Source organism: Chinchilla lanigera, unplaced genomic scaffold (genome assembly GCF_000276665.1).
Source record: "Chinchilla lanigera isolate Chin_1 unplaced genomic scaffold, ChiLan1.0 scaffold00030, whole genome shotgun sequence".
NCBI lineage: Eukaryota > Metazoa > Chordata > Mammalia > Rodentia > Chinchillidae > Chinchilla > Chinchilla lanigera.
This window is the reverse complement of record NW_004955431.1, coordinates 21,625,784-21,652,075: the sequence shown is the minus strand read 5'-3', so window position 1 is coordinate 21,652,075 and position 26,292 is coordinate 21,625,784. Positions and strand designations below refer to the sequence as shown.

General features: G+C 41.2%; 2 protein-coding genes across 6 annotated transcripts in view; one reads left to right on the top strand and one right to left on the bottom strand.

Moving 5' to 3' along the window:
- Nucleotides 1–1,793: 1,793 nt before the first annotated feature.
- Nucleotides 1,794–26,268, bottom strand: Eno4 (enolase family member 4). Of its 3 annotated transcripts, none has more exons than XM_005387856.2 (14): nt 26,019–26,268; nt 21,852–21,980; nt 20,213–20,403; nt 17,524–17,669; nt 16,067–16,236; nt 15,844–15,975; nt 14,260–14,313; nt 13,469–13,525; nt 11,350–11,517; nt 8,436–8,561; nt 6,526–6,721; nt 4,206–4,273; nt 3,560–3,677; nt 1,794–2,087 (listed from the first exon to the last, which is right to left on the bottom strand). In XM_005387856.2, exons 1-14 carry the CDS (start codon nt 26,181–26,183, stop codon nt 1,963–1,965), a joined length of 1,845 nt encoding a protein of 614 aa, XP_005387913.1. In that variant the 5' UTR covers nt 26,184–26,268; the 3' UTR covers nt 1,794–1,962. The 3 variants fall into 3 exon arrangements, with proteins under 3 accessions (XP_005387913.1, XP_005387916.1, XP_005387915.1); XM_005387859.2 differs by lacking the exon at nt 26,019–26,268 and adding an exon at nt 25,434–25,994; XM_005387858.2 differs by lacking the exon at nt 26,019–26,268 and adding an exon at nt 25,385–25,993.
- The window catches only part of Hspa12a (heat shock 70kDa protein 12A), a 161,402-nt gene continuing 161,206 nt past the window's right edge, over nt 26,097–26,292 (top strand). Inside the window, exon 1 of one of the 3 annotated variants that reach the window (XM_013515842.1) lies at nt 26,097–26,184. Coding sequence is in view for 1 of the 3 variants with exons in the window: in XM_005387861.2 (XP_005387918.1) it covers nt 26,182–26,184 (3 nt within the window). In the remaining 2 variants the exon portion in view is untranslated. The remainder of the gene's footprint in view (nt 26,185–26,292) is intronic. The other 2 variants (XM_005387862.2, XM_005387861.2) reach the window with 2 other exon arrangements.

Below are 26,292 nucleotides of genomic sequence, written 5' to 3'. Positions count from 1 at the left end.
AAATTACTGCTGATTATCTTTCCTGATCATTTTAAGTTGTATGTCGGGCAAATGATAGTAGTCCATATCACAGTGTTAAAAAAGATCTGTGTTATTTTTCTTAAGGTACGCTATACATGTATAACTGCTTCCATCAGGGAACAACTTTAATTGATACACCAGTACACTGTCAAGAGCAGAAAATCATGTCATCATCACTGACCTTAGGAGACTCATGACGCAGTGCTTATGTATGGACTGGAATGTCTTGAAGTTTCTTCCAGGCACGGTCCCTTGTTCCTGTCCCACTGTCATTTTTAATCTGGGATGTGACTAGCTTTTTCATCTCTTTCACAGATACTATATATTATTATACAAATGTTTTTTATAACATGGATCGGGAAAAATATAAACGATCGTAGTGATCAGCATTCTAAGAAATCTACATTAAAATGCTCGCCATCCATTGGTGAGCCTAGTTATCAAGTAAGGTTAACATGAGTAGACTGTGTTCTGGGTTCAAATTAAAGTGCTAACCTGGTTAAGGTAATAAATAACCTTTTGATTAACTTATTTTGTTCTGGTTTATAATTTATAGCATGGTTTCAGGGGTTATTATCATATGATTTGCATGTGTATGTGTCTTTAAGGATATTTGTAAAGGCTGTGTGAACATCCAGTCATGTTCAGCCTGCCTTTAAGGTGAATTTGCCTTCCAGTTTCTCTTGCCCCTCTGTTCGTTGCTAAGAAACAGAAGAAGCAGTGGTAACCACAAATTCTGATACAGTCTCCCAACTTAGAGTGATATCAACCAATTCTGTACCTCATGCTCTGAGAGGCTACCACTGAGCCAATTTCAGATTGTAGTTTGGAACGGAAGAGGCTGGTTCTGCCATGAAGACATTAAGTTCCCTCATTTATACTCTTCTAAAGGAGACATCCCCAGCGTACTTAGTAAAAACCTATGTAGGAGATCAGAAGTCTAAACTTAGCCAACTCTCCTACAGGTTAGTAAATAGCAATATATACAATTTGTAGGAAAAGCAAATAGTAATCCTTTTAACAGAACGCAATCATATAAAGTAGTTGGATATCATTATGTATCTATAGGTGTATGCTTGAATATGTTTGTTTCTGGTGTTCCTTTGCTTTAACCCCAGCAATAGTTGACAAATGTCAAGAGGCAAGTCAGTCAACATACATGTCACATCAGTTTTAACCATTTGCCAATCCGTTTATATATTATAAACAATTTGAGCATTTAGTAACCTGAAGAGTATTCATTTCACTGATTTGCTCATTAATTTATATCTTTTCGTATTCCAAAATGATATAAGGAGACTCACAAAGATAAAAATAATACAAGAAAGGGTAAAATTTAAGATGAAGACATCAGGGAAAAAGGGAATCAAGAAAAGAAGATGAAGTTCTCTGGCTATTTTAAAAAATAGTGACACTCTTGTCTCCAGCTGCATCAGGGTGGCTGCAAAAACGTCTGTGCATCTCAGAACACAGAAGCTGGACACCTGTCCAGGGCACTGAGAGCTTCTGGCAGAATGAGCTTCTGTTTTGGAGATTTCTGATTTGTAAAGGACAAGATGTAGAATTGGCAACAAAAATACTACCTGTAGAAAAACTAGATCCTCGAAAAGTGGACAGTAGAGCTAATGTCCCCATGGAAATGTAAGGACTATAAAACAAAGTTCAAGGGCTGGGGATTTAACTCAGCGGCAAAGTGCCTGCCTGGCAAGCTCAAGGTCGTGAGTTCGATTCCTGGTACTGGAAGAAAAAAAAAAAAAACAAAGTTCACAAAATTTCCGGCAAAAATATATCTGTATTTTACCAAACAGTGAAATTACCAGAATGAAAAGCACACCTGAATTAGTGAAGTTTAAGAACACAGCCAGTACAGCAACATACTTTACACCAGTCTAATACCCAAGGTGTGGCTCTGCCTCACGGTACGTCCCACCCAAAATGTGCTCATGCTTTAGCTGATTGTTCCACAACTTCTGTGGGGAAGATATGTTCCAGGGGCCCAGTGCCAGCAGCTTCAAGTGCCTTTTCATCCTCATTCAAGCAAAAAAACGTGTGTTCTCCACTGAAACCTATTTTAAGAAAAAAAAAAAAAAAGTTTATTGTCTAATCCAGTGGTGCCAGTTCCAGGGTTACTATATTATTCGAAGGAGATCGTTATCAGAAATGGCCAGAGGAGTCACATCACCATGAGAAAGGATCCAGAATCACTTTGGTTATACATTCACTGTCCAATACTGTTGTCCTATTCATTTTGCATTATACCCAGTAAGACCTGCTGGTTGCTATTCAGTGGCAGAGGCTTAGCAAAAAAGGAAAAGAGGAAGCTGAGCTAGAGAGGAAAGGCCAGTGCTATATGTGAACTCAAACCAGTGCCAGAGACCCCGAGGGAAATGATGGCAGAAGTGGACTGTCCCAGAAAGGTCCATATAAGCAGGGATGGTATTTTAGTGGCTGAGATTTTGCCAAGATTTCCTACTCAAAAGTGGGAGTGGAGAGATTTGCCAGTTTTGCATTCCCTTAACATGTACTTCCCAGAGTCAGAGAAATTCTCAATGCCTAATCCATTCCAATACCCAGGGTTCCGCTAGCACCTGAAAGGGGCTAGGCCTCCAGTCCCTGGGGTCTTTCGGATGCTCTGAAATGGCTGTGTTCCTTATGCAGGCTACCTGGAGATGTATGAGAGGTCATTTAAGGAACCTAAGGCCCCCATCAGTTTAGTATGACAAAATATAATCAGACAATATGTGGAACAATATAATTTGACCTATTTGAAAAAAATGAGCTTTTACGTTACACACCAAACACAGACTCATTTTTGACTGCCTTTACATAGCTCAAAAATAATTCCTAATTATATCCTCATTTTCTATGAAGGGTGTGTTTTAAGACACCTGCATATATAGTAAACATGACAAGTTTTAAAAATCACAGTTTTTTTATTGGCCTCCATAAATGACTGCATGCTGTGGCCTCTTTCAGGCCATCACAATCAATACTACAGAAAGCAAAGATGCCGATTTAGGAAGTTTCTCTCCAGACAGTACACAAGGTGTTTCTGTCCATGCAAATTTATAAAGGTTGGATTTCATAAATGATTCATTCACTTCTCTTGAGACCTTGAACTTTGCAAGGTACATTAAAATTAACACGTTGCTTAGTTTTTTTTAAGTGGCAGAGTTGTCTCCAGGAACCATCAGGAAAACATCTGCCTGTAACTTTCACAGGCTGTGCAGAAAAGCCTCTATAATTTGGACCATAACAAAAGGTAGGCTTGGAGATTCCAATCAATTAATTCTATTGAAAAGCATCACGCAGCCTATTCAGCGAGAAGAAGGGCAAGAGTTTTAAACATTCAGGTAAATAGATAATCCATTAAGACAACAATATACATTGTGGCAAGTGCCACCCTGGTTTTGTCAGCGCTGATTTATCGTCTCTGGATTCCCCTGCCCTCCTGCCGAGCGACTTCTATTCCCCCTCTTCCCATCTTTGTTCCCTTACTCATGGCTAAGTGAAAACAAAGTGAGAAAGCACCACATACCCAGTGTTCCATTCTGGACAAGTTCTTCCTCTATAGTAAGAAGGCGGTTGTACTTAGTCACCCGTTCACCGCGAGAAAGACCCCCCAACTTGATAAACCGGACACCGAGTCCAACAGCCTGAAGGGGAAACAACTTATTTTAAATGGTGGGGAGTTATGTTTTGCTAAGTTACAAACAATTCTTTAAAGTAAAAGAAAACTGTCGTGGTGTGCTGCTGGGGTTTTTCTCTTGTACTTTTATTTTTATCTTATGTAAGTAAAGTGGTCTGCTCACAAGCCAGGAGTATTGAAAGGCAAAAGGATGGTGTGACTGACTGCCCATCAGACGTTTTACTAGTCGTGTAAGCATGCTGATTTTATCTAAGAACAGCCTGGCCTTTCTCACTTCATTTCAGGAGGGAAGATTGCTAGTGCACACCCCAGTTATTTAAGTGTGCTTGTCATTTTCCCTGGACTTCAATTGTGCTTCTTTTTAAAAGTTCAAAGATTAGCTCTTTGCAAAAGGTAGCTGTCTGGAAGGAAGCAAGTCTATTTCATAAAAGGTTACATGACTTTCTCCACCAAAGACTGCATTTCTGTGAAATACCAATTCGTGATAAAAGCAGTGTTTTGGCAATTCTGCAATTGACCAGCATTCAGCACTTACCAAATCAACAAGGCTGTCATCAGAGGACTCTCCTTCTGTACTTCCAAGGATGGCGATGTGCTTCATACCTGGAAGAGAAATTCCTTCGGTTTTATGTGGCACAGAAACAATTCCCATAAATGAGAGCTCCTAGAATCAAAATGAGCAGTGTGCCAGATTTAAAACTTTACTGTCAAGAGCCAAACACCACTAAAGAATTTTAATCCAAAGATTTGCATTTTTATTGCCGTTGGGGGAAAATTCTCAAATCAGATTGACATGTTCCTAAGACCGCTGCTCTAAAACATGATTTAATTTTGTTGCTGTTGAAGTAGAAAACTGCATTTCAGATGAAATACGGTAAGTACAAGGGCAGTGTACGTGGAGTCCACAGTCTACATAGCAGTTTTCTTACTTCATCCTGTAGAATTTTATTCAAGGGAACCTGTCTTTCTGAATATCACAGCACTGTTCATAGTATTTAGTCATTTGAGGACCCCCTTGAAACTTGCCAGAGTCTATGATGAGTGTAAGCTAGCGCTCTCACACAGTGACAGTGTTTGCATTTTAAAGACAGGACCCATCCGAAGATGAAGAAACACCTGCTAAGTGGTGGGCCCAAGCGTCTCCCATCAGACACCCAGGCCAGCTCCACTGTACCTATCATTGCATCTTCTGGGACCTACCCTGGCCCCAGCTGCCACTATGGCTCTGCTCCTTGGTCCAGGTCAGAGGCTGGCCTTGTGTCTAGTCTCCAAAACCTGCTCTTGGTAGCTATGTAACAAGATGCCCATAAAATCACTAGAATTTAGTCTAGTGAGGGATACCAGCCATTAATAGACAATTCATTCTGGTAACACTACAAAGAGAAACTGTAAGATGCTACAAGGGGTGTTCAGAGCAGAACCAGTCAGAGGTAGAGGAGACCAGAGGAGGCATGTACATCTACAGACATTTCATTTTGGTCAATACCTGAAGGATGAAGCATAGTTAACTAAGTCAACAACACAGGGCAAAGAAATTGAGGCCAAAGGAATTGCTTGTTCAAACTGAGGCAGCAAAGACTGGACGTTGAGGAATTAAATAAGTGGGATCACTCTAGTGTGTCCAGAAAATTAACATTTCTAAGCCTTATTTTCATATCAGTAAAACAGAAATGCTAATGCGTTCTTCATTACAGAGAGAGTTAAATGCTAAAGTTCCTGGCTGTTGGTACTGCATGAGGCTGCCTACCTCTGACATCCCAGGCCATCTGTGTTGGAGCCCTGCTTTTTATCGGTCACCCCCAGTCTCCAGTACTGTTCCTAATCCCAGCTGCATGGCTAAAGGCCTGCTTTAGATGCTTCCTTGACACTACGTGTTCTTGCCTGGCTGGTAGTTTCCTAATGCTTCCTAGTTTCCTGGTAGCTTCCTGTTAGGAATAAACCTCCATCTGCCACAAGTCTCTCCTGACAGAAAACTCTGCTTCTGCTGACTGGATATTTTTGCCTGTTTTCTTACCCTCTGAAGTATACTCATTTCCTGCTGTGGATGTCCTAGTTCCAAATTCTGATCACCCAGGAGCCTTCCCAAGTCCTTTCAAATTAAAATGGTCCCCAAGTGTCAGGATATATTAAAAATGGCAAAGTTAATTTTAGTGCAGCAGACTACAGCCTTATTGTGTTAAATGTGGTCCCCGTTCTTAAGGCACTGAGGATTAATCTAGAGCACAATGTGAGAGAGGAAAGAATGTATAATACCTTAGCAGTGTGCTGCAGTGTAAATACACCTGTCCCTGTTGCTTCCTGGAGGGGCCTGATGCCTCCCATCAGTGAATTTTAAGCTTGTCATGAGCTCGAACATTACTGTGTTTGGAAACATGGCTGGAGAATGGTACCAAGGGTTTCACAGACCATGAGTCTAAGTTTGAAACCTATCCTTTAGCAGTCAGGGCTGGGGTATCCTTCTACCTTCTGTAAAGATTTTCTGTAGCCCGAGCTCACTGCCTAAAACCAACTGATAAATGTGCTAATGGCTATGCCCTTTCCGAAGAAGTCAGGCTGTGGTCTTCCTGTAAGGGGCAGAAAGTCCCTTCCCATTGTGAAGCTGACAGGTTAGTGACCCCTTTATGGTGACCTTTGGTAAAGGATGACCTCATGGAGTAGGGCTGTTACTGGAATGTCCCCAGAGTAACTCACTAAACTGCCTTTTATTTTCCAACACTACATTTCCCACAAATGGTTGGATTTTCTTTGCTTCCCAGATTTATTCCTTCCTTTTTACTAACTTTCATATACTGCATATTTTGGGCTTCTTATATAAACAAGTCATTATGAGCCTTTCAGATCTATATTTTACTTACTGTCAATAAGATGGGTTATTTCCACCAAGTCAGACATTGTAGTTTGATTCGTGTGTTTTATGACCAGCCCATGGGATCTTGGGGTGCTGATGCTTCTGTGCTCTAGAAGTTTAGAAATGCTTTTGGATGCAGCTCCTGCAATTATGTAGCACCTGGAACCAAGAGCATTACAGATGCTGTCCCACTGTTCAGAGTCCTGGGTGAATATTTAAGAGTTGGTCATTATAATATAAAACAGTAGGCACCATAGCACATAATTAAAGTCATACTCTTTTCCTGAGATACACAAAACATTTTCTTTTACACTTGTGCATGAATGATCTGGCACCACAGCCACATGAGTTCGGACGCTTGGTTGAAGAGATACTTAATGTGACTTAAGTTTAAAGATCTTGCAAGATGTTAATCCACTAAATACTATTCCTCCTGTGAACTGTGGCATTTTTCAAACCCAGGCTACTCCCGTCACTGTATTATCCATAGCTAATAAAGACTGACTGATTAGAAGATTTTTGTTATTTTTGATGAACTAAAAAAAAAAGAAGACAGCCTTCGCCCTCTTTCTCAGAACATTTTAATTGGGGGTATCACCATGTGAAATGAAGTGGTTATTTAATAAGTTGCATGTGTATGAATGTATATACATGTATGTATGTGAGTATGCATATATCTGCATACACACAGTCAGCCCAGCCATTACACCAGATTTCGCCTACCCCTTTAGAGCTGATGATGCAGGTGCATCGTTTCACATTAAAAAGGCTGTGATCGGAGCCTCAAGACCATCATCACAAGGCCAGTCTGGCACTGAGCTCAGCCGCTGTCTCCTGAGAGCTTGTATATAGGCTTGGGCAGGAAAGGGAGGGTGGGACTGACAAGCCCCGGGACTTCCTCCAGATGAGTTCCAAATCTAAATAGTCAGGCTGTGTGTTCAGTCTGTCCGTTCAGTATACAAACGGTTCTAAATTACTCAAGAATTCAAATTTGGAGCATTTACATGGATTAGAAAGGGAAACAGTCTTTTGTGGCATGTAGATAACCCTTGTCAGAGCCATTAGTTGGAATAGATGACAAAACTTCAGTATCTCAGACTTTTTAAAATATGGCTTTTGGGCCAGGCATGGTGGCGCAAGCCTGTAATCCCAGCACTCGGGAGGCTGAGGCAGGAGGACTGTTGTGAGTTTGAGGCCAGGCTGGGGTAAAAGTGAGCTCAAGGCCAGCCTGAACTACTTAGTGAGACCCTGTCTCAAAAAGACTAAATAAATAAATAAAATAAAATACGGCTTTTGGCCAGGCACTCTGTGCACACTTGTAATCCCACAATGAGGGAGGCTGAGGCAGGAGCATTTCAAATTTGACTTCCTCCTGGCAAGTGTCTTGATATAAAAAAATTTAAAAGCACTGGGAATGCAGCTCAGTGATAGAGTACCCCGGGTGCAATCCCCAGTACTGGAAAAAAAAAAAAAAGGCCGTGTTACTTTTATGCATATGTAGTATCTGGATTTAGTTTAAAAAAATACTTGGCCTCGTAGAGATCCTGTTGCCATGAGTACATGAAAATGATATATGATTACCGTATTGAAGTGCCAGCAAGCGCAGCAGGGGCGGTTTCCATCAGGGAAGTTGCTTGTAAATATACAGGTACTCCTGAAGGGCTTGCAAATGGCTTGTTTCACTCAGACAGGCACACCCCAAGGTGATTGTGTTTCTATTATTCTTGTGCTTAGTAAGTGCCTGTCTCATAAATGCCAAAATAAAGCAACCCAGCTCCAGCCCAAATTACAACACATTCCCAACGACAGAGATCCAAAAGAATGACATTTTATTCTGTTTTGCTATAAAACGTAGAAGGTGAGCCTGCTTTATAGCATAAAAATATGTTACAAATGTAAACAGTTTAAGAAGCTCACCTCCTTCCTGAGAGGATCGATTAAGGCAATGATGGAAGGGTACTTGTTGATCAGATCCACATACAGGTCGACCATCTCTGCTGCGTTTTTGTAGGTACCTGTCAGTACTTCATACTTTCCTTTACTCTAATGTGTATATGGGAGACAGCAAAATAAAGGGTGCATGTTCACATGTCAAAGGTGACCATCAAATTCCTTTTCATTCTTTTTATGTAAAAGATTATAGACATTATTTTCAAGCCACATTCCCTGAAGAATCTGCATTTCACTTTACATTGTCTTTAAAATATTAACCTGGGGCAATCAAGTCACTGTTCTTCTTTATGCATCTATAGAGCTTCCCACAGCCTTTGGATGGAGCCTTCCACACAAAACACCAACAAATACAGAGTAGGTATGGAGTTATTTTTTATTTATTTATTTATTTATTTATTTATTTGGTTTTTTACCAATACCGGGAACTGAACTCATAACCTTGAGCTTGCCAGGCAGGCGCTGTGCCACTGAGCTAAATCTCCAGCCCCTCGGAGTTATTTTTTAACTTAGGTTCATGACATGGTGCCAGGTACCTGGCTGCCTAGGTAGGTGGACAGTAACACAAAATTCATATGACAACAAACAGTAATATTACAAAACCTGCCCACTCTGAAACCTGCTGTCTTTCAACTCAGTGAACAAATAATTTGTTTAGTGTACATATTCTAAAATTTGAAAGCAGAGCTGGACTTTGTTTCCTCAGTCCTGGGGATTGAACTTAGGGAGCACTGAGCTACACTCCCGCAACAACCCCGCCTTTAAGTTCGGAGACAGTCTAAGTTACCCAGACTTCTCTCAAACTTGCAATCTTCCTCCCTCAGCCTCCAGAGTAACTGAGACTATAGGCTTGCACCACCACATCCCGCTTGGGCTAGGCTTTTGAGTGTTAACAATTTGAAATGTGAAGTGACTTATGAGAAGGCATGTTTCTCAGGTTACATGCAACTTCTAGTAGAAACTATTCTGGAAGTGGGACTTCGGCACAGACACGTTAATTTGGGCTGGAAGATCCAGTGTAGTCTTCCTGCAAAACAAAGCACCTTATTTTCAAGTCTGTGTTCAGGGATGGCACTGGGGACATTCAGGTTCTGGCAGGGAGGCAGGATGGACAGAGTGGCTGTTTGGTTAATGTTTTCCTGCTGCTGCCACTGACAGATTGGGTTCCACTGCAATGAACAGGTTCCTAAGAAGTTCATAATTGAAGGGATTCTATACTTCATGCTAAAAAGCCTCAAGAACTTTCAGCTCCTATAATGCAAAGCTTAAAAATCCCATCGTCAGTGAGGAAATGCTAATGACTTTGAACTAACATTACTGTAAGAATTATCTGCTACCAAGCTAATACATTTTACTGAATATAAGCAATAAATACCCAGTCTACTTAGCACTAACAGTCAGTATATTCATAGTTCTTGGTATACATTGCTGATGAAAACATGCAATTATTTTTCTTAATGCTATGCCTAGGAACCAATCATTATGCGAAGAATAGGAAATTAAATATTCCTTTATGCGCTTAAGTTTCTTTAGAAAAGTAAAAGAACTTTGAGAAATAAGCCAAAACTTAAAGCTCTTATACACTATTCAAATTTTCCTTTGTAATTGAAAGTTAGAATCAAAGTTAAAACAGGATCCTGTTTTGTCTTGTCCCCTGACTTTGACATTAATTACCAAGTCACCATAAATGCATGCCAATATGCTGGGCTTATTGAATGGGGACAGCATTGTGTATTTGACAGTGACAATGTGTGTGTGTGTGTGTGTGTGTGTGTATGTGTGTGTGTATAAGGCAGAAAACTTCAAATAGATTTCCTAACATGCAGATTTCTCAAGGATAAAGGTAAATTAATGAGTTAGCCTGAGGAAGTGAGGAATGGGACAGTTCTCATGAATTTGCTTTCCAATCTCTTTTTAAAATATTCCTCTCTGGGTAATGCGATCACCGGGTGATATTTTATTACTGAGGCTCTATGATCACCCAGGTTGAGGATAAGACTTCATATAATTAAATAACAACGTAACTCTTCACAAGCTTCAATACCTTGGAAACATTTTTCTATAGAAAGTGAGGGCTGGAGAAGTTGCTCAGTGGTAGAGTGCTTGCCTACCACGTGTTGAACCCTGGGTTTGATCACCAGCACTGCAAAGTTATTTTTAAAAAGTGAGTAACAACATAAACTCTAACGATTATCTGCCTGAGAGGATTTATGAAGAAATTACAGTTATAATTGATCTACTTTTCATACTTGACAAATTCAACATTTACCACTAAATGATTATATTCTGCAAAACATACGAGTTTGTTAAATTATTTTCCAATAGTATTCATGTTTGCAATGTAGTAATCAAATTAAGCAATTTCCTAACAAGTCCAAAATTGAAGATGTTTTAAATACTTTTTCATTTTTATCATAAAATTTTATCATAAAATTTCATACTTTTTTCATATTTATCATGAAATTTCTATATAAAGTTAAGACATTTTCTGTTATTATTTTTTTCTGTGCCAGTCCTTGGGACTGAACTCGGGAATGCTGAGCTATGTCCCCGGCCCTATTTATCTTTTGAGGCAGCATCTCACAGAGTTGCCCACCCTGGCCTGGAACTTGAAGTCCTCTTGCTTCAGCCTCCCAAATACCTGGGATTAAAGGCCTATGCTACTGTGCTTGGCTTTATTTTTAAAGTTATATGGTTATTTTACTCTCTAGTAATTAGCTAATTTGGCTTTCTCACCTCCCCTTATATTTAGATCCCTTACCCATTATTAATTTTTTAAAATAACCACATCTATTTGGGAACTATTCAGATAAGCTCTTGAGCTCTAACTTTAAAAGCATGGACGTCAACAACAAGTAAATGCTCTGAAGTGGAAACTCACGTAGTCCATCAGCTCATGTCCAGCACAGTTGATAGCCAGATGCAGATTTGTTCCCAGTTCGAGCTCCAGGTTTGCACAGACGCCCTGTATTAGAAGCAGTGGCTGTTCTATGATGTCACAGTTAATGGTTAAACAGCCAAGATGGGACATCTTACCAGTGACCGGCTGCTGCAAGAGCAAAAGAAGATGATGCATATGAGCACATTACATTAAGGCTCCCGGAGCTTCCTGTGAAGGGCAGAGATTATAACCGGACATAGCTCTGCAAAGATGAGATCCAGTGATTCTTGATTAATCCTACTGCTAGGTCCCATTCATAGGATTTGGGGTGTAAGATTTCTCTGCACTGTCTGGGTTTTCTCTTGTTAGTGAGCCTGTGTTATCACTTTATCAACTCTGCCATGGTGAGGCTAGCCTGAGTCCCAACTGCCAGTTCAGTGAATCCCCAGGCTGTCCCTGTAAACACCCATCCATCAGTCTCTCACTTGGCCACTTCTCTTCTCCAACGTGTTATTTTTAAAAGAACTGGAGACTTCAGTGAAAAGGATGCATGACTGGGAAGGGCTGTTAGTGGTAAAAGATTTGGGGACCCGAATGACCTTTAGGGTAAGGCAACCATATACTTCTATTGCCAGGTTAGCTTCAATATGTCCAACTATAAGTTAATATTATATACTTATAAATTGAAAGTTATGTGTTTACCAAACTCAAGAGAAGATGTGAACCCGGGTATAAATGATCCTGTTTTTACTGATGACAGTGCTAACTATAAGAACCATCCAGTGTTTCTAAAGTCAACGAGAAAGAAACTTCTAAATGCCGCAAGCAAAGGAATATCTGGTGAAATTTCTATCAGTTTAGTTTCATAAAGTTACTCTTAAGTTACACAGTGCAGATTCATTTGTGCCTTACATCAACCTCATGAAGCAAGTAGTATGATTATCTGCATTTTACCAAGACTTAAAGTAATTTGGGACAGATTTTAATCCCAGCAGTTAGGTCCAGAGTCCACGCCCTTAACTTGGCTTACCCAAGGGTAAGCCTTCCTGCCTCTCTAGGAAGAATAATAGAGCTGATCCTGCAAAGGGCAGGCCTTGACTAAGTTTCTCAGAATATAGAAGACAACTTGCTAGAAGGGAGGGAACAGCACCAGTTGGTTAGTTGTTCACCATTCCCACTTCTCTGGCACGACCTCATGAATGCTGTGTTCACTCTAACATATATAGCTGCCAAGTATTTATTGCTGTATTTATTCATATTTTTGTCTTCTCTGTCCACCTTGTCCCTGTGAAGTCCCCTCATCTCAGTACCGGGTCCTCTTCTTTCGATGCCAGCAGACTGACTTCTCTGCCATAAGGGCTGAGGAAGATAGCGGGCTGACAGAGCAAATGCTGCAGATGTGAGCAACGTTTACCCTCCTGTGTTATCTCCAGAATTCTTCCTAGCTGTTCTGTCTGGATTTTTAGAAGGCTGGGGAGACAGTAGGTTATCTAGCAGAGCACCCACAGTCACCAAAGTAAGTGACTGACCAAGCCAATTCAGCGGTCTCCTGATACTCTGGAGGCCGGTGTGGCCACGTTTCACAGGGACCGTTTGTCTGACTCTTCTGACAATCTCTGTGTTCCCATAACTGGAGAAATTTTTTTTCCCTATAACTGGAGAAATTTAAGCTCATCTAGAATGGGGCTTTTGTCCTTTGGGGAACCAGATGGAAAAAAATTGGCCATCTTTTTGTGCCTTTTCTTTCTCTCTTTGGTAGTGGTGAAATTAAAATCTAAAATGTCCTGTATGCCCTTCAGCTAGTTATGAGAGTCAGCTTCCCAAGCCCTTAACCTGTAAGGTCAGATGCAATCTTGTTACTCATAAATGCTTCTGAGACCTCCGAGATTCCAGCTGACTGGCAACTGCAGGCAGCAATGGCCGGGCAGTCGGTAGATGAAAAGGCAGTGGCAGATTGCTATTCTAGCCCTGCGTTTGTGCTCCTGGAGCAATATCACTTTATTGTTTCCACTTGCCTCAGCTCTGACCTTAAAGAAAAATGACCATGGGAGAGTAAAGGGGGCAGGAAACAATACATATAGTGTCCTAGATAAGTTGGTAAACAACTACATGTACTTACTTGACCTCTTTTGTTTCCATTAAGTCCCTTTTTGTTCTCTGCTTTTGGAGGAGGGGGCTGTGAGACAGAAGATAAAACCACATAACTTGGGATCTTCAAATCCATGGCAGCAACCAGAGCTTCAAATCTTCGGGCTGTCTACCCCTAGGGGGCCTAGTCAGCTGGTCTGCTACAGGGAATGTCACACACCCGTACACACACATATACATGCACAGACATACACATGGATGATTCCAGGTACTCTCTACTTTTTAAAGTCCCAAATACTTTCTTAAATTCAGGCACATACTCCCTCTAGTTCAATATTACCTTCTGCCTCCAGTCACATATGTCAGGCATGCAAACGCAGGTTCGTGTGTTTCTACTCATATAAAAAATGTATTCACACATTGTATGAGAAACACCTGCTGTACATAGCCATTCTTTGCAGGAGGATCAATTCTTTTTTTGATCTGATCTTATGGAATACCACCTACCACTATGGGATTGTTTTTCTAGGTCCAACATATTATTTCCCCTATAAGGCACAAAGACCTTACATACTTTGTAAATCCTAAAGAATGATCTTAGCACATAGCTAGCTGCCTCAGAAATCAAAATGAGACTGGGTACCCTTAGATAACTGATCCATAGCCAATAAGTAATGTATCTACTTGGTATGTATGGGAAACCCAAAGCAAATAAATACATTTCTTAAAACAATAATAACAATATTGATTTAATGCAAAATGAACTAACAATTAGACCTAGAAAGTATCAGTAACATGATACCAGAGATTTTGTTTACGTACCATTTCCAGTGTTTTGTTAATTTGTTTCTGAATTTCCAGAAGCATCTCCACACCCTACAAGTAGAGTAATCATGATTTTCCACAGTTGCAGTCTAGATATTTTAAACATAAAAACTTACACCACATGTGACTATTCCTAACTCAGAGTACTGTATGTAGAGTCCCTGCTATGGGCCCTGCTAGGGGTTGGTCTACAGAATCAGAAGACTATATGTTAGTCGGTGGCTCTTGGTTTGCATTTGACTGAGCATGAACTCTCTGCCTCAGCTCCTTGTTGTTTAGGACTGGTTGGTTCCACTGGCTGGACCAAGATAACTTAATTCTCTTTCACCATCTCTTGACCAACCTAGATAACCTTCTTGTGGTACATGTCACATGTCACAAAGATAGTTGGGATTAGAGAGCCTGAATCAGTATCACTCTATTGTCACTTAAAAAGAAAAAAGTGGGTGGTGATGGTGCTACAATCTGTATATGAAGACAGATACGGAATGACATGTCTACTGCTATGGTACCGAAATAGCACAAGAGATAGTAGCTAAAGAAAAGATCTAGACTGGCAACAGTAGCTGAGTGAGCTGACAGATGGTGAACCAGATATAAGTCTTGGTTTGTAACTGATAAGGTACAAGGTAATCATGATTTTGTTTAAAAAAGAATTATAAAGGAAGTATCCTGACTTTTTATACATTTATTTTCACTATCTTAGAAAATATCACTCATTATTAACATGTTCATGACAGGACCATAATTTGTACGTTCCACTGCTGGGCGGCTCTGAACCAGTGAGGGGCATGGGACAGTCGTTCACCTACCACCGGTGACTCAAGCTGCTCAGAACATGTTAATAGGCGGGTAGGGGAGAAGCTTCCTGTACTTGTTTTTGAACATTTGAACCTGTAGCATCTCCCTAAGGCCTAATTGGTAGAATATGAAGGTTTTCAGAGGCATATTGACTGAGGCCATTGAAGAGAAATATAGACATCAATACACCTCTCAGAAGTGACTTTGGATTCATTTATTCCACAGATTCACGCGAAATGCCTTTTATATTCTAGGCAATCTACTAGGCTTGGAGTTCATTTTGAACAGAGTGGGCTACTAGGAAAGTGCTAGCTTCTAGTTGCTACTGCCAGTAAATAAAGTGCATACACAAGTCAATAAAGACATCCCAATTCTCCCAGCTAACAACCTTCCCACACCATCAAGTCCTCCAGAGTTACTCATCCTGGCTTCACTGTAAATCACTAGCACAAACCAATACTGTAATGAACCAGACATCTAAGATGTGTGCCTTTTTTGAGGTCTTGCTTTATTTCTACTTCCCATATTTCCTAAAGTATTTTTTTCTCATTTTATACTTAATTCCCTCTCCCTTGGTGTCATAAAGGAGCTATGCTAAGATCACATACATGATAGAGTATTTCCTTTTTTATTTTTTTTTTGGTTTTGGTTTTTTTCTGGTACCAGGAATCGAACTCACGACCTCGCGCTTGCCAGGCAGGCGCTGTGCCGCTGAGCTAAATCCCCAGCCCCTGTATTTCCTTTCTTTATTCAGAAAATGTCTGGGATAATTGAAGGTACTTGTTTAGTTGTTAATCCGGGATGGGGTATGCAAATCACTTCTTTCATTAAATTTAGTTTCCCAGGTGATGACTTCCCACAGCTGACCACAGATGCCATCAGCAAAGGCATTGTTAGTATTGCTGACTGTTCCTGAAAAGGGAAAGCAGAGAAAATGAGAAAGGTGGCTCATTTGCTCTGAGACAATCAGGGCTCCTCGTAATGGAATATAGCAGACACTAACCTGACCGTGCTTCAGTAATGCGATGTTTAAGTACAAAGGAATACTGCCCAGAATGGCGCCGGTCTTGGCAACTGCTAGTGACACAGCCCCTATGGCCATACTGCCATGGAGTACTGGTTCAACAGGTTCTGCAGGTGTGATCGGTTTCTCTACAGGAGAATCCTTTTTTCCTGGAGGAAAAAGCATTGACAACATTCCTTTTTAGGAAGCCTAGCATAAGACTATACTTCTAAATGCTTCTCTTACGCATAAGAAGGCTCAACAAAAAAGGAGTGAAGCTGGAAAGAAGCTATTCTCCACCTCACCCACCAAGAATGTGTGTGGCTTCACTTCCTGGTGTCAAGTAATCACAAGCCATGGATTTTGCCTACGAAATTTTAGGCCATTCCATATTAACTCTGTGGGGTGAGGTAGATATTATACCATATATAAGTGAACTGCAGGCTATGGTGATGATGAGACTTGTCCAATATGCCACGGAAAGTGGATTCTTTCACCTTGGTCAATACTCTTGCCCTCTCTGGACCTCAGCAGTCATATCAATGAAATAAGGGACCTTGTCCCCATGGTGTCTAGTCCTTTCTTGGTCTAGTGACTTCTTCAATGGATTCCACATTTATCGGGTACTGAGAGGTGGAGGGTGTTACATTGCAAGACACTGGCAATGACAAGGTGAATAAGGCCGGTGATGATAAACCTGGGGCATGTGTGCCTCAGTGGGCACACAGAGCCCTCTTTTGTCGGCACATGAACTAAGTTGCCCCAGCATCACCCCAACAGCTGAGCATTGGTTAACAGCACACGTGGGGCAGTGTTGGCACTTTGTAATAACGTGGGCTTTGGCTGCAGTTTGGGCACTCGGTCTCTAAAAGGTTAGCCATCATCGAATAAGGCATTCATTATTGTTCCCTTAAGCAACATGCTCTAGTTTGGTAGACGTGAAAACGCTATCCTAAGAGCAACACTGACATTAACCTAATGGCGGGGTTGAGATTAGAAATCTGTTGGAAAACATGGAACAAAGGGCAAACTGATGTGATAATTTCTCTGTGCTTTAAAACAGCAAGGCTTTCAAAAACGAATCTTAATTTATATGTCACATGGGACTTCGAAAATATTGATTGTCCATATCAAAGAATTTCAACACTCTTTAAAATATGGAGTTGCTTTTTGATTATCTAATGGAAATTTCTAGAGGAGATGAAAGGTTCCCCCTGCCACACCCCACTCCCATATTGCCAGTGTTCAGTGTACTTTAATAGGTGCTCATCTCTGAATGGGAAATAATTTTATCTTACAAATTAAAATGGACAGCAGGGTGGGGTAAAACACTGTCCACCCTGCACGGCAGCTCCAAGGGAAGATGTGGTGTGGAGGATGGACAGCATCGAAACAGCCTGAGCGTAAGCCTTTCTTCTTCAAATGCTTGTCACGAAGGGTTTCTATAAACCACTGACCTGGCTTCTGCCCTTTTTTTTTGGTAGGAGGTGGAGGAGGTGGTGGCAGGATTTGAGGTGGTGGTGCAGGGCCTGCTGAGTCTTCCTGGCTCTTTTCCAATTCTTTTCTCTCCTTATCTTCTTGCACTTTATTTGCAAAGAATGTCCTTCATGGCAAGAAAATATGGCTTTGAAATTGGCCATTCCATGGTAAATACCATTTACACAGAATATCATTCTGTACTTCGGTCATGTTTTATAGCAGACCCCAATGTGTTTCAAAAAGATGCTCTTCGGCTACTGAAGAATAAATTAATATCCAAAGCAAAAAATAATGATGTGGTATAAAACTGTGTTAAGAAGTGAAATATATTTGGCCTGGAAATAAATGCTTAAAGATTTCAGGGGGACATTTGTTAAATTATCTGAGCTCTGCTTGCATTTTCAAAATCAAATTTGAAGTCATAATTTGATTAAAGGCTACTGGATTATCTTTTTGTATAAATGACATGAAGGATATACAGTGAAACATACCATTAGGTAAAAGATTTCTGTTTTTCTTTTTTGGAGGGGTTCTCAACATGAATAATGAAAAAAACTTTGGGGAATTCCCACTTAGGTACAATTACATAAAACTTCAACATCCCCTTTCACCCCTGGCTCCCACCCCAAACAAAAAGAAGAGGATAAAAGCTTCCATGGACAAAAAGACATAAGAATTAGATTTACAGTCAATTTATTAATAATCTAGATGCCAGCAAAAGGCAACATCTTTAAGGGACTGAGGGAAATTCATCTAAACTATCAACCATGAGGGCAAAGTACTGACATTTCTACACATGCAAGAACTCAGAAGACTTGGATCGCACATCCCCTTTCTCATCCTTACTTTCAGAGGATATAATCCAGAAAACTAACAGGGAAATATAGGATCCAGAACCAAAAGAACATGAAGTCTTTATGGTATCTCTGCAGTGGGCCTGAAGAGGAACCTGTTCTGATGGGAGGTTTAGGGAGAAAAAAGCTCTGGGACAAAAGGGCAGGGGGTGTTAATAAAATTGAAGGTGTGACTGAGAACTTGGGAAAAAACTAAATATTTGATAACAGCAAATAAGCTCCGCCCCCCAAAAAGAAACGGTAAATAGAGTGGCATTCAGGAAAAAACAAAAAGTATTTTAAAAGTATTAACAAAGGTCATCATCCGACTCTGAGGCAAACCAAAACATGACATTCTGTAAAATTAAGCAAATGATTAAGCTTCAAAAGAGAGGGTCTTGTTGACTTTTGCCTGGCTACAAACGGAAAAGTTTTCTGCACAAAAGGAAAATTAATCCTAACTTGTTACTTGGTTTGATACTTCATAGCCTAATAGATTCTTCTTTGGTTTTTAATTTTGTTTTTTTTCTTTGTCTTTTTGAGACAGGGTCTCATTATGCTGTTTAGGCTGGCCTTGAACTCACTTAAGTAGCCCAGGCTGGCCTCAAACTTGCAACAATCCTCCCGCCTCTGCCTCCCCAGTGCTGGGATTACAGGCGTGGACTACCATGCTGGGCTGGTTTTTTAATTTAGAATGAACCTAGAGGCTGAGCGCTGAAGACCTGGTTGTGGTGAGGAAGCAGAGCTGCAGGCACGGCCGTTGTGGTCATACGGGAGGATGTGAGAGCACAAAAGGCAGCATGTGTGTTGCGGGGGGTGGAAGGACATTATGTAGGTTTGTACTTTTATAGTTTTATTAGAAACTTTTTTGGTGATCATGTAGATTTGTACTTTTATCATTTTCATAAGAAACTTTTTTGCTGAATCTTAGGGAGGCTCTATGAATAAAAAGAGCTACTGTTCTATTTCTTTGTTTATTTGTTCCTCATTTAAAACCTTCCCTTAAAAAAAAAAAAGACCAGTGTAGGATAACAACTATTGTTGATTTCCTATCACCTTGTTTTGAAATTCTGTATCATTTTTATTGCTTTTATGTTGCTTTGTTTAGGCCTTTGCTTTTATTATTTTGTTTTTCATATTTTCTCTTTAAAATTATAGAAAAAAATATGTATATACAAGGATAGCGGAGATAAGTATATTGCTGAAGTCTATTGGTTTACTGAAAGGAACAGTTAATGTTTAAATTGTTTTCTTTTCTCTTGACCAATTTTGCATGCTTATATCTGGTAATCTGAATAACTAATTTGAAGACAACAATATGCAACAGCCATTGCTGAATTCCTACCATCTTTTTTATGAAGCTCTGTATTGTTTCTAACTTTTTTTTATTATTTGTTATTGTCTTTAATTGTTTGATCAACCTTGCATTCTTACATCTGGTAATCTGAGCAACTTCTTTGAAGATAACAATATGTAATATAACAATCATTGTTAATTCCTATCATCTTGTTTTGAAATCGTGTATTGTTTTTATTATTTTTGTATTATTTTGTTTTTGTCTTCATTCTTGTTACTTTGTTATTGTTTTTTCCTCTTTAAAATTAAAAAAAGAGAGACCAACCGGTCCTATGTAACCTTACGCAGTAAGATTTCAATAACAGAGTTTTTTATATAACTATCTCTAAATAATTATTATTTTTTTATAAAATTCTGCTTCTTAAATTGACTTGCCTACTGTATAGATCAGAGCCATTTTTTTTCCTACAGGTGAAATGCGAAGATAACAGATACGTAGGTACACGTGACATGTTTTATTTCTAAGGGGAAGCTGTACCTGAGCACACAGTCCACCTCAGCCTGCTTGGAGGGCGCCAGCCCGCGCAGCTCTTCAGTGATGGTCTCGTTGACCCACTGCACAGCAGTGCTCACTGCCAGGCTCCTTTCTGCCTCCTCTGCCTCCACCAGCTCAGGCAAAGCGTTCTCACAGACTTCAAAGTGCGTGGGGATCATCACGGAACAGACGCTCTAGAAATGACGTAAATATGCCATACGCTTCCACTACCTCTCCCAGAAAGTAGGAAGTTGAAGTAATCCAGCTTTTAACATGCGAGCTACTTTATCACCAATTGAAAGAGGAAAATGGAAGATATAATTTTTGCTCAGATATTTTTATAAATGTTGAAATACTGTAAAACCTAACTTCACAAAACATTTAAAATTATCACTTTGTTATAAATAACCCCACAAAGACGCTACACTGAACTTCATTTTTATCACTATCTTTTCAATAAATAGCTACAAAGATATGAACAGATTGTTATTTTGGTGCAGGGGATGGAACCTACAGCCTCATGTATGCTAGGCAAACCCTCTACCAATGACCTACATCCTTTAAATTTTGAGACATGCACTGTGTCTCTAAGTTGGCCAGGCTGGCCTTGAATTTTCAATCCTCCTGCCTCATCTTTCAGAGTAACTGGGATTATAGGCATGCACTACCTCATTTGGCATGAACAGATTTAATCACGATTACTCTCCCTGGGTGTTATGGTTTGTATCTAGATGTGCTTCCAAAGCCTCAGGCACTCATAGGTGGGGCTTTTTGCATCTGGCTGGATCTAAGGTGTGTGATACTGGAATTCAGGGTGTCATAACCAAATGGGTTTAGCATAGTTCTGGGTGTGGATAAGGGAATCTCCACCCTGGGTGTGGGTGGCACCAACCAATAAGCTTATAGCCTGAATGAAATAAAAAGGGAGAGAAAGAAGGCCGGCCTGCTGCTGCTTGCTGCTTTCTGTCTGGCATACCATGAACTATTTCTCCTCTATGATGCCTTTCTGCCATACTTCCCTGCCTTGGAGCTGAAATAAACTTTCTTCCCTCAACAATGGGTGTTGGGTATTTTGTATCAGCAATGAGAAAAGTAAGACACCGGGTCTATACCAAAATTATTTCTAACAAATATGTACCAATTAGAGTGAATTAAAACGAATTGTTAAAATTACTATTTTTTTTTTTGCGGTACCGGGGATCGAACTCATGACCTTGTACTTGCCAGGGAGGCGCTTATGCCACTGAGCTATATCCCCAGCCCAAAATTATTTTCTTTAATCAGTCTACATATCTACAAATTGATAGATGAATAAATAAATTTATAAACCTATTTAGAGATTTACAGTTTATTGTATTAGAAATGTCAGATTTTTTAAAACTATTTTTGCTTTTCTTTCTCCATCTTGGATCATCTTCAGGTTAGCATCTATATTAAAATTACACTATATTAAAATGTAATAAAAATATAACCCATAGTTGATTTATATATTCATATTTACATGATTATTAATGAATAAATCATACATATATTTCACAAACACAAAATTTCAAAACATTAATTTCCTACAGTTTAGATAAGAGTTGCTAATAAATGCAGTGGCCAGGGTATCTTAGAAGAATACATTTCAACTGCCTCATACCTTGGGAAAATTTTGAATGATGCAGAATACTTCCACTTGCAGTGTAGGAAGCCCAAGTCCATCCAGTACACTTTTCCCCATTATTTTGTATATGGTGGGAGGCTTAGCAAGTTTAGAAAAGCAGTTTGCCTTCAACACAAAAAAATAATCAGAGTACCACATCAAATTAATTTTCAAAAGGTCATTTACATTAACTCTAGTTCCATGATGGTGAATCTTTGAGCACTTTCAATGATACAGGCATGCCTGCTGCGGCACACATGCCTTGGTTTGCCACGATTACCTGCTTCCCATATGTGTCCTTCCTCATGCCAGGGCTAGCGCAATAGCTCTGTGGGAACAGCCCTGCCCTCACCACTGAGATCTGGACTGAGCCTCCAAAACACACACACACACACAAACACACACACACACACATGCGTGTACTCACACAGCCTGGCACATGCGGCAATGTGTAGATTTTTTCAACTCTCAGTAGCAGCTCAGACTCTTTAAAGGCCATGTGTCATTCTTTAGCAGACTTTCCTAGAGTCAGCTCAATTCCCTCAATTCCTCAATTCCCTCTGCCCAAAATACAGAAGTCAGTCAGTTCCTAAAAACTGTGATGAATTCACATTTAAGTAACCTGCAGGGGGCTGGTTTTTCCTCCTCTTAGCAAGGCATCTGAGTTCTGAATGGAGAATTATTCAGCAGCTGGGTCTTACTGTCAGCTTATGCATAGTCCTGTATGTTTAAAGAGGCTTGTTGGGAACCTCAGTAATAGCAACTTCATTGAGGTGGAAAAGCAGAAGTCCTTTAGAACTGATCCAAGAAAGAGACTGAAGAATGAATGAAACAGGTAGAAGGCCCATGCCAGGAGCCTGAATAAAAAGATTTAAAGTTCTGTGTTTCTCTGCAAAGAAGCAAGAACAGAGGAGATGGAGGAAGGGGAAATAGAAGCATACCCTCTTCACCCTCTTCATTCCGAGTACTACATCAGGCTTTGTGCTTCCGTTCAAAAGACCAGGTCTCTCGTCCTTCAGCTCATCAGTTCAGGATCCAGTGACTTCAGCCAAGACCACAGGTCAGCTGACATCCACAACAATGAGCCCGCTCAGTGGTGGAACCAAGGCACAACCAGAGCAAACACCAATTTTCAAGCCATCTGTGCATTTTGGGGTGTGGTTTGTATGTTACAGAGTAAGCACCAAAATTAATGTAGATGGGATCAAGAAAAGAAAAATGTTATTTAGCTTACAGGTCACGTGTTGTAGAGAGTTCAATAAGGACTAGGCACCTGCAGTGTGGTACAATGTTAAAAGGGGAGGGAATTAACACTTTTCAAATGCTTAATGTTACTTTGAAGGAAGGACTGTTTTTCACTGTATCATGTACCACAGTGCGTGAAATACAATGGATTTTTATGTAAATTAATGCATGTCAGACACATCCCTGGGCACTCTGCATACATTATGTGAGTACCATTAATTTCTCAAAACAACAAGGTAGGTGGCATCATCTCCACCCCTCAGAGGCACAAACTGAGTTCCAGTGAAATAAATTCTCCAAGACCACAAAGCTAATGTTTTAATGATTTACTGCTTGTAACAGTTCTGCCCAGAACTTGGTAGAAACTACTTATGCGCTCATATTCTGTAAACTGGGCTAGGCTCAACTGGTTGAATGTAGGGTTTTGCATGCAGATGTAATCATCTAGAGGCTACAGCAGAGCCAGAATATCCAAGATGGCTTCCCTCACAAGGCCAGTCCCTCAGCTGGGATGGCTAGATTAGCTAGGGATGAGCCATGTCTTTCTCACAGAATATCCTGGTGGCCAGACATCTGCCAAGGACTCTCTTTGGTCTCTTTCTCCAGCAGGGTAACTGGACTTCCTCACAGCATGAGGACTAGCTTCTAAGTGGACCAGCCTCAGTATGCCAACATTTATCAAGCCTGTTTTTGGATCATGCCTGCCAAGGTCATATTGATCAAAGCATGGCTAAGTCTAGAGTCAACATGGAAGGGATTTCCAAAAAAGCATTCTCATTAGTAGTGTGTCCATGGGCGCCCATACATATAACACTCTCTCACAGCTAGTAAGTGGCAGGGCTGAGACTCAAACCCAGATTGGCCTGGTTCCTGGTTTTTCAATCCTAAGTTTTATAATGAAGGAGCAAGTAGTATTGCTGTTGCTTACAGGTATCTTCCCTAACACTGAATTCCTCTATTGTTCTAGAAGTAAAAAGGAGATGGCATTTGAGGTGAACACGGTAGGATGTATAATACTTCAACAAGCAGCAGACAAGAAGGAAAGTGGTGGCAGATACCTGAGACAATGGGATGGCTTTATGGGATAGTAAGAGGTAGAGGAGTTGGGGAGGGAACAGAAGATAAGCCTGAGCACCATGCACCACACATGAAGGTGTGTGACCTCAGCGAGGAAATTTCTGAGCAAGAGAGTGGTCAGCCTTGGGTATCAGGAAGAGTATTCCGTCAATATTAAGCTAGACTAATAGAAGAGGAAGCTAACTGAGAGAGAGATGGCCAAAACTAAGGCAGTGACCAAGAAAACAAAAAGTAGGTTGCCTTTTGTGAATGAAACTCCTGAATATTCTTTAAAGTCCAAGCCAAGACTTTCCTTGTTATTATACTCTACAGGGATTGTTCCCATCCCTGAATTTCTTTAATGGCATGTGATCTGTCCCTCAATCTAGCATAGAATCATGTATCATTTAGCACACTCAGTTTCTTACAGGTATCAGTGACTTTTGTCCCTAACCAATGTACATGGTCCCAAAGAGATGTACAAACCAGAGTCAGGCTGAACAAGGGTCTAAGTTTCTAATCTCAGTTGTGCACACTGAATAGTTGTAAGACAGGGCTTGCTGTCTTTGTAACGTGAGGAAGTTACACTAAATCTATTTTAAGAAGTCCTCTAGCAAGAGATGGAATGGAGTCAGTGTCAAGTACTCATTTATCCCACAAATAGTTTTTGAGTGTCCACTATGTACCCGACACTCTCTGCTAGCTTCTGGGGACACAGCCCTGGCTTGATTTTTAATTTTGTGACTATGTCCCTTGGGAAAATCATTTAAATTCATGGGCTACAGGTTCTTCATGAAATGGAGTAATTTCTACCTTGCAGTGGTTTAAAGGATTGTGATACAACACATAGCACAAGGGGCTCAGAGAAAACTATGCGACGACACCCTCTACCCCCCAAAAAACTTTGATGTAGGGGCCATGACTAAAGAACGAAACATGGAGCCCAAGCCGATGTCCTGGTGAACGCTTACTGTATATCATGCTTCACGGTACTTACAGATTCTGTTTGTCCTACCGCCTCCTTGCTCTCCCTCACCACAGGGCAAAATCCTACCCGCCCCAATCACCCTGCCTTGCAGACACGAAGCGCTTGTTAGTCTTATCGTTCTAGAAGGGGCAAAAGGCTAGCTCTCTTTTCAACTGCTTATTTTAAGGATGTGGCAAAAGCCAGATCTCAAGGCTGGGCACAGGTCCCACCGGAAGCGGGTACAAAAGGCCCTGGGTTTCACCTGGAGTTCAAACTGTAGGAAGGCTGACTCGAGGGATCACAGCACACACCGGGAATGCCACAGGAACACTCTGGGACTGTTGGTCCAGGGCGATGGAACGAGGCTCAGGCGCGAATTCTGCAGTTTGAGGAGGAGCTGGCTCGCTGGGGACCAGCACCCAGGCAGAGGAGGGGGAACTAGGCAAAGCGCACTGGCTTGATATCCGGGCACAACCTGGAGGCACTGGGAGCCAGCCAGACGGGGACCCGGGATGAACTGAGGCCAAGTGGCAGCAAATGCCCAGCCGGACACCCCGTAGTCCTAGGGAGCCGCTGAAAGTGTAGGCTGAGGTAGGCGGTACTCAAGACTGTGTTTAACAAACCCACGCGCAGGCTGCTAGGCTCTGAGATGTCGCCGTAGTACATCTCGCTCTCCTGTAGCTGTCTCCTTTCCCCCAAGTTCCCTCTCAGTATTCCTTCGCCCCATAAGTCCTCTTCGCTGCCCCTCTTTGGTAATCGCTCCTCCGCACCATTGCCAGCCAGCACGGCACAGCACGCATGCGCGACTCTGAGGCGCAGGCGCAGCACGTTGCCGCAGCGCGGGGTGTGGGGAGAGGTGCTGGAGGGAGTTAGGGTTACGCGTCCCAGGTCCCTACCAGGTGCCCGTAGACGTCGGCAGGCTGGAGGTAGAAGGTGGAGTTGAGCAGTTCTTCCAGCCTGCGCGGAACGTCGTTCTCCCGATAGTACTCCATCGCCTGCTGCTTCAGCTTCTGCAGCTCCCTAGTGGTCCCACAGCTACGGCCGCCGCTTTCTTCCCCCATGGTAGGAGATTTAAGGCTACGGCGGGGTTTAGCCTGGGGGCCCGCGAGCGTCCTCCTGTCGCTAGGCAACGCAGCAAGATCCCGACCCCCCAGATATCGCGAGTCTTCC

Excerpts from the sequence above, each read along its gene's own strand:
- Eno4 (XM_005387856.2), bottom strand. The coding sequence starts at position 26,183 with ATGGGGGAAGAAAGCGGCGGCCGTAGCTGTGGGACCACTAGGGAGCTG. Across the intron at positions 16,237-17,523 it reads AAAAAAAGGGCAGAAGCCAG|GAAAAAAGGATTCTCCTGTA; the intron begins GTCAGTGGTTTA and ends TTTTTCCTCCAG. Across the intron at positions 4,274-6,525 it reads AATAACCCATCTTATTGACA|GTATGAAGCACATCGCCATC; the intron begins GTAAGTAAAATA and ends TTTCTCTTCCAG.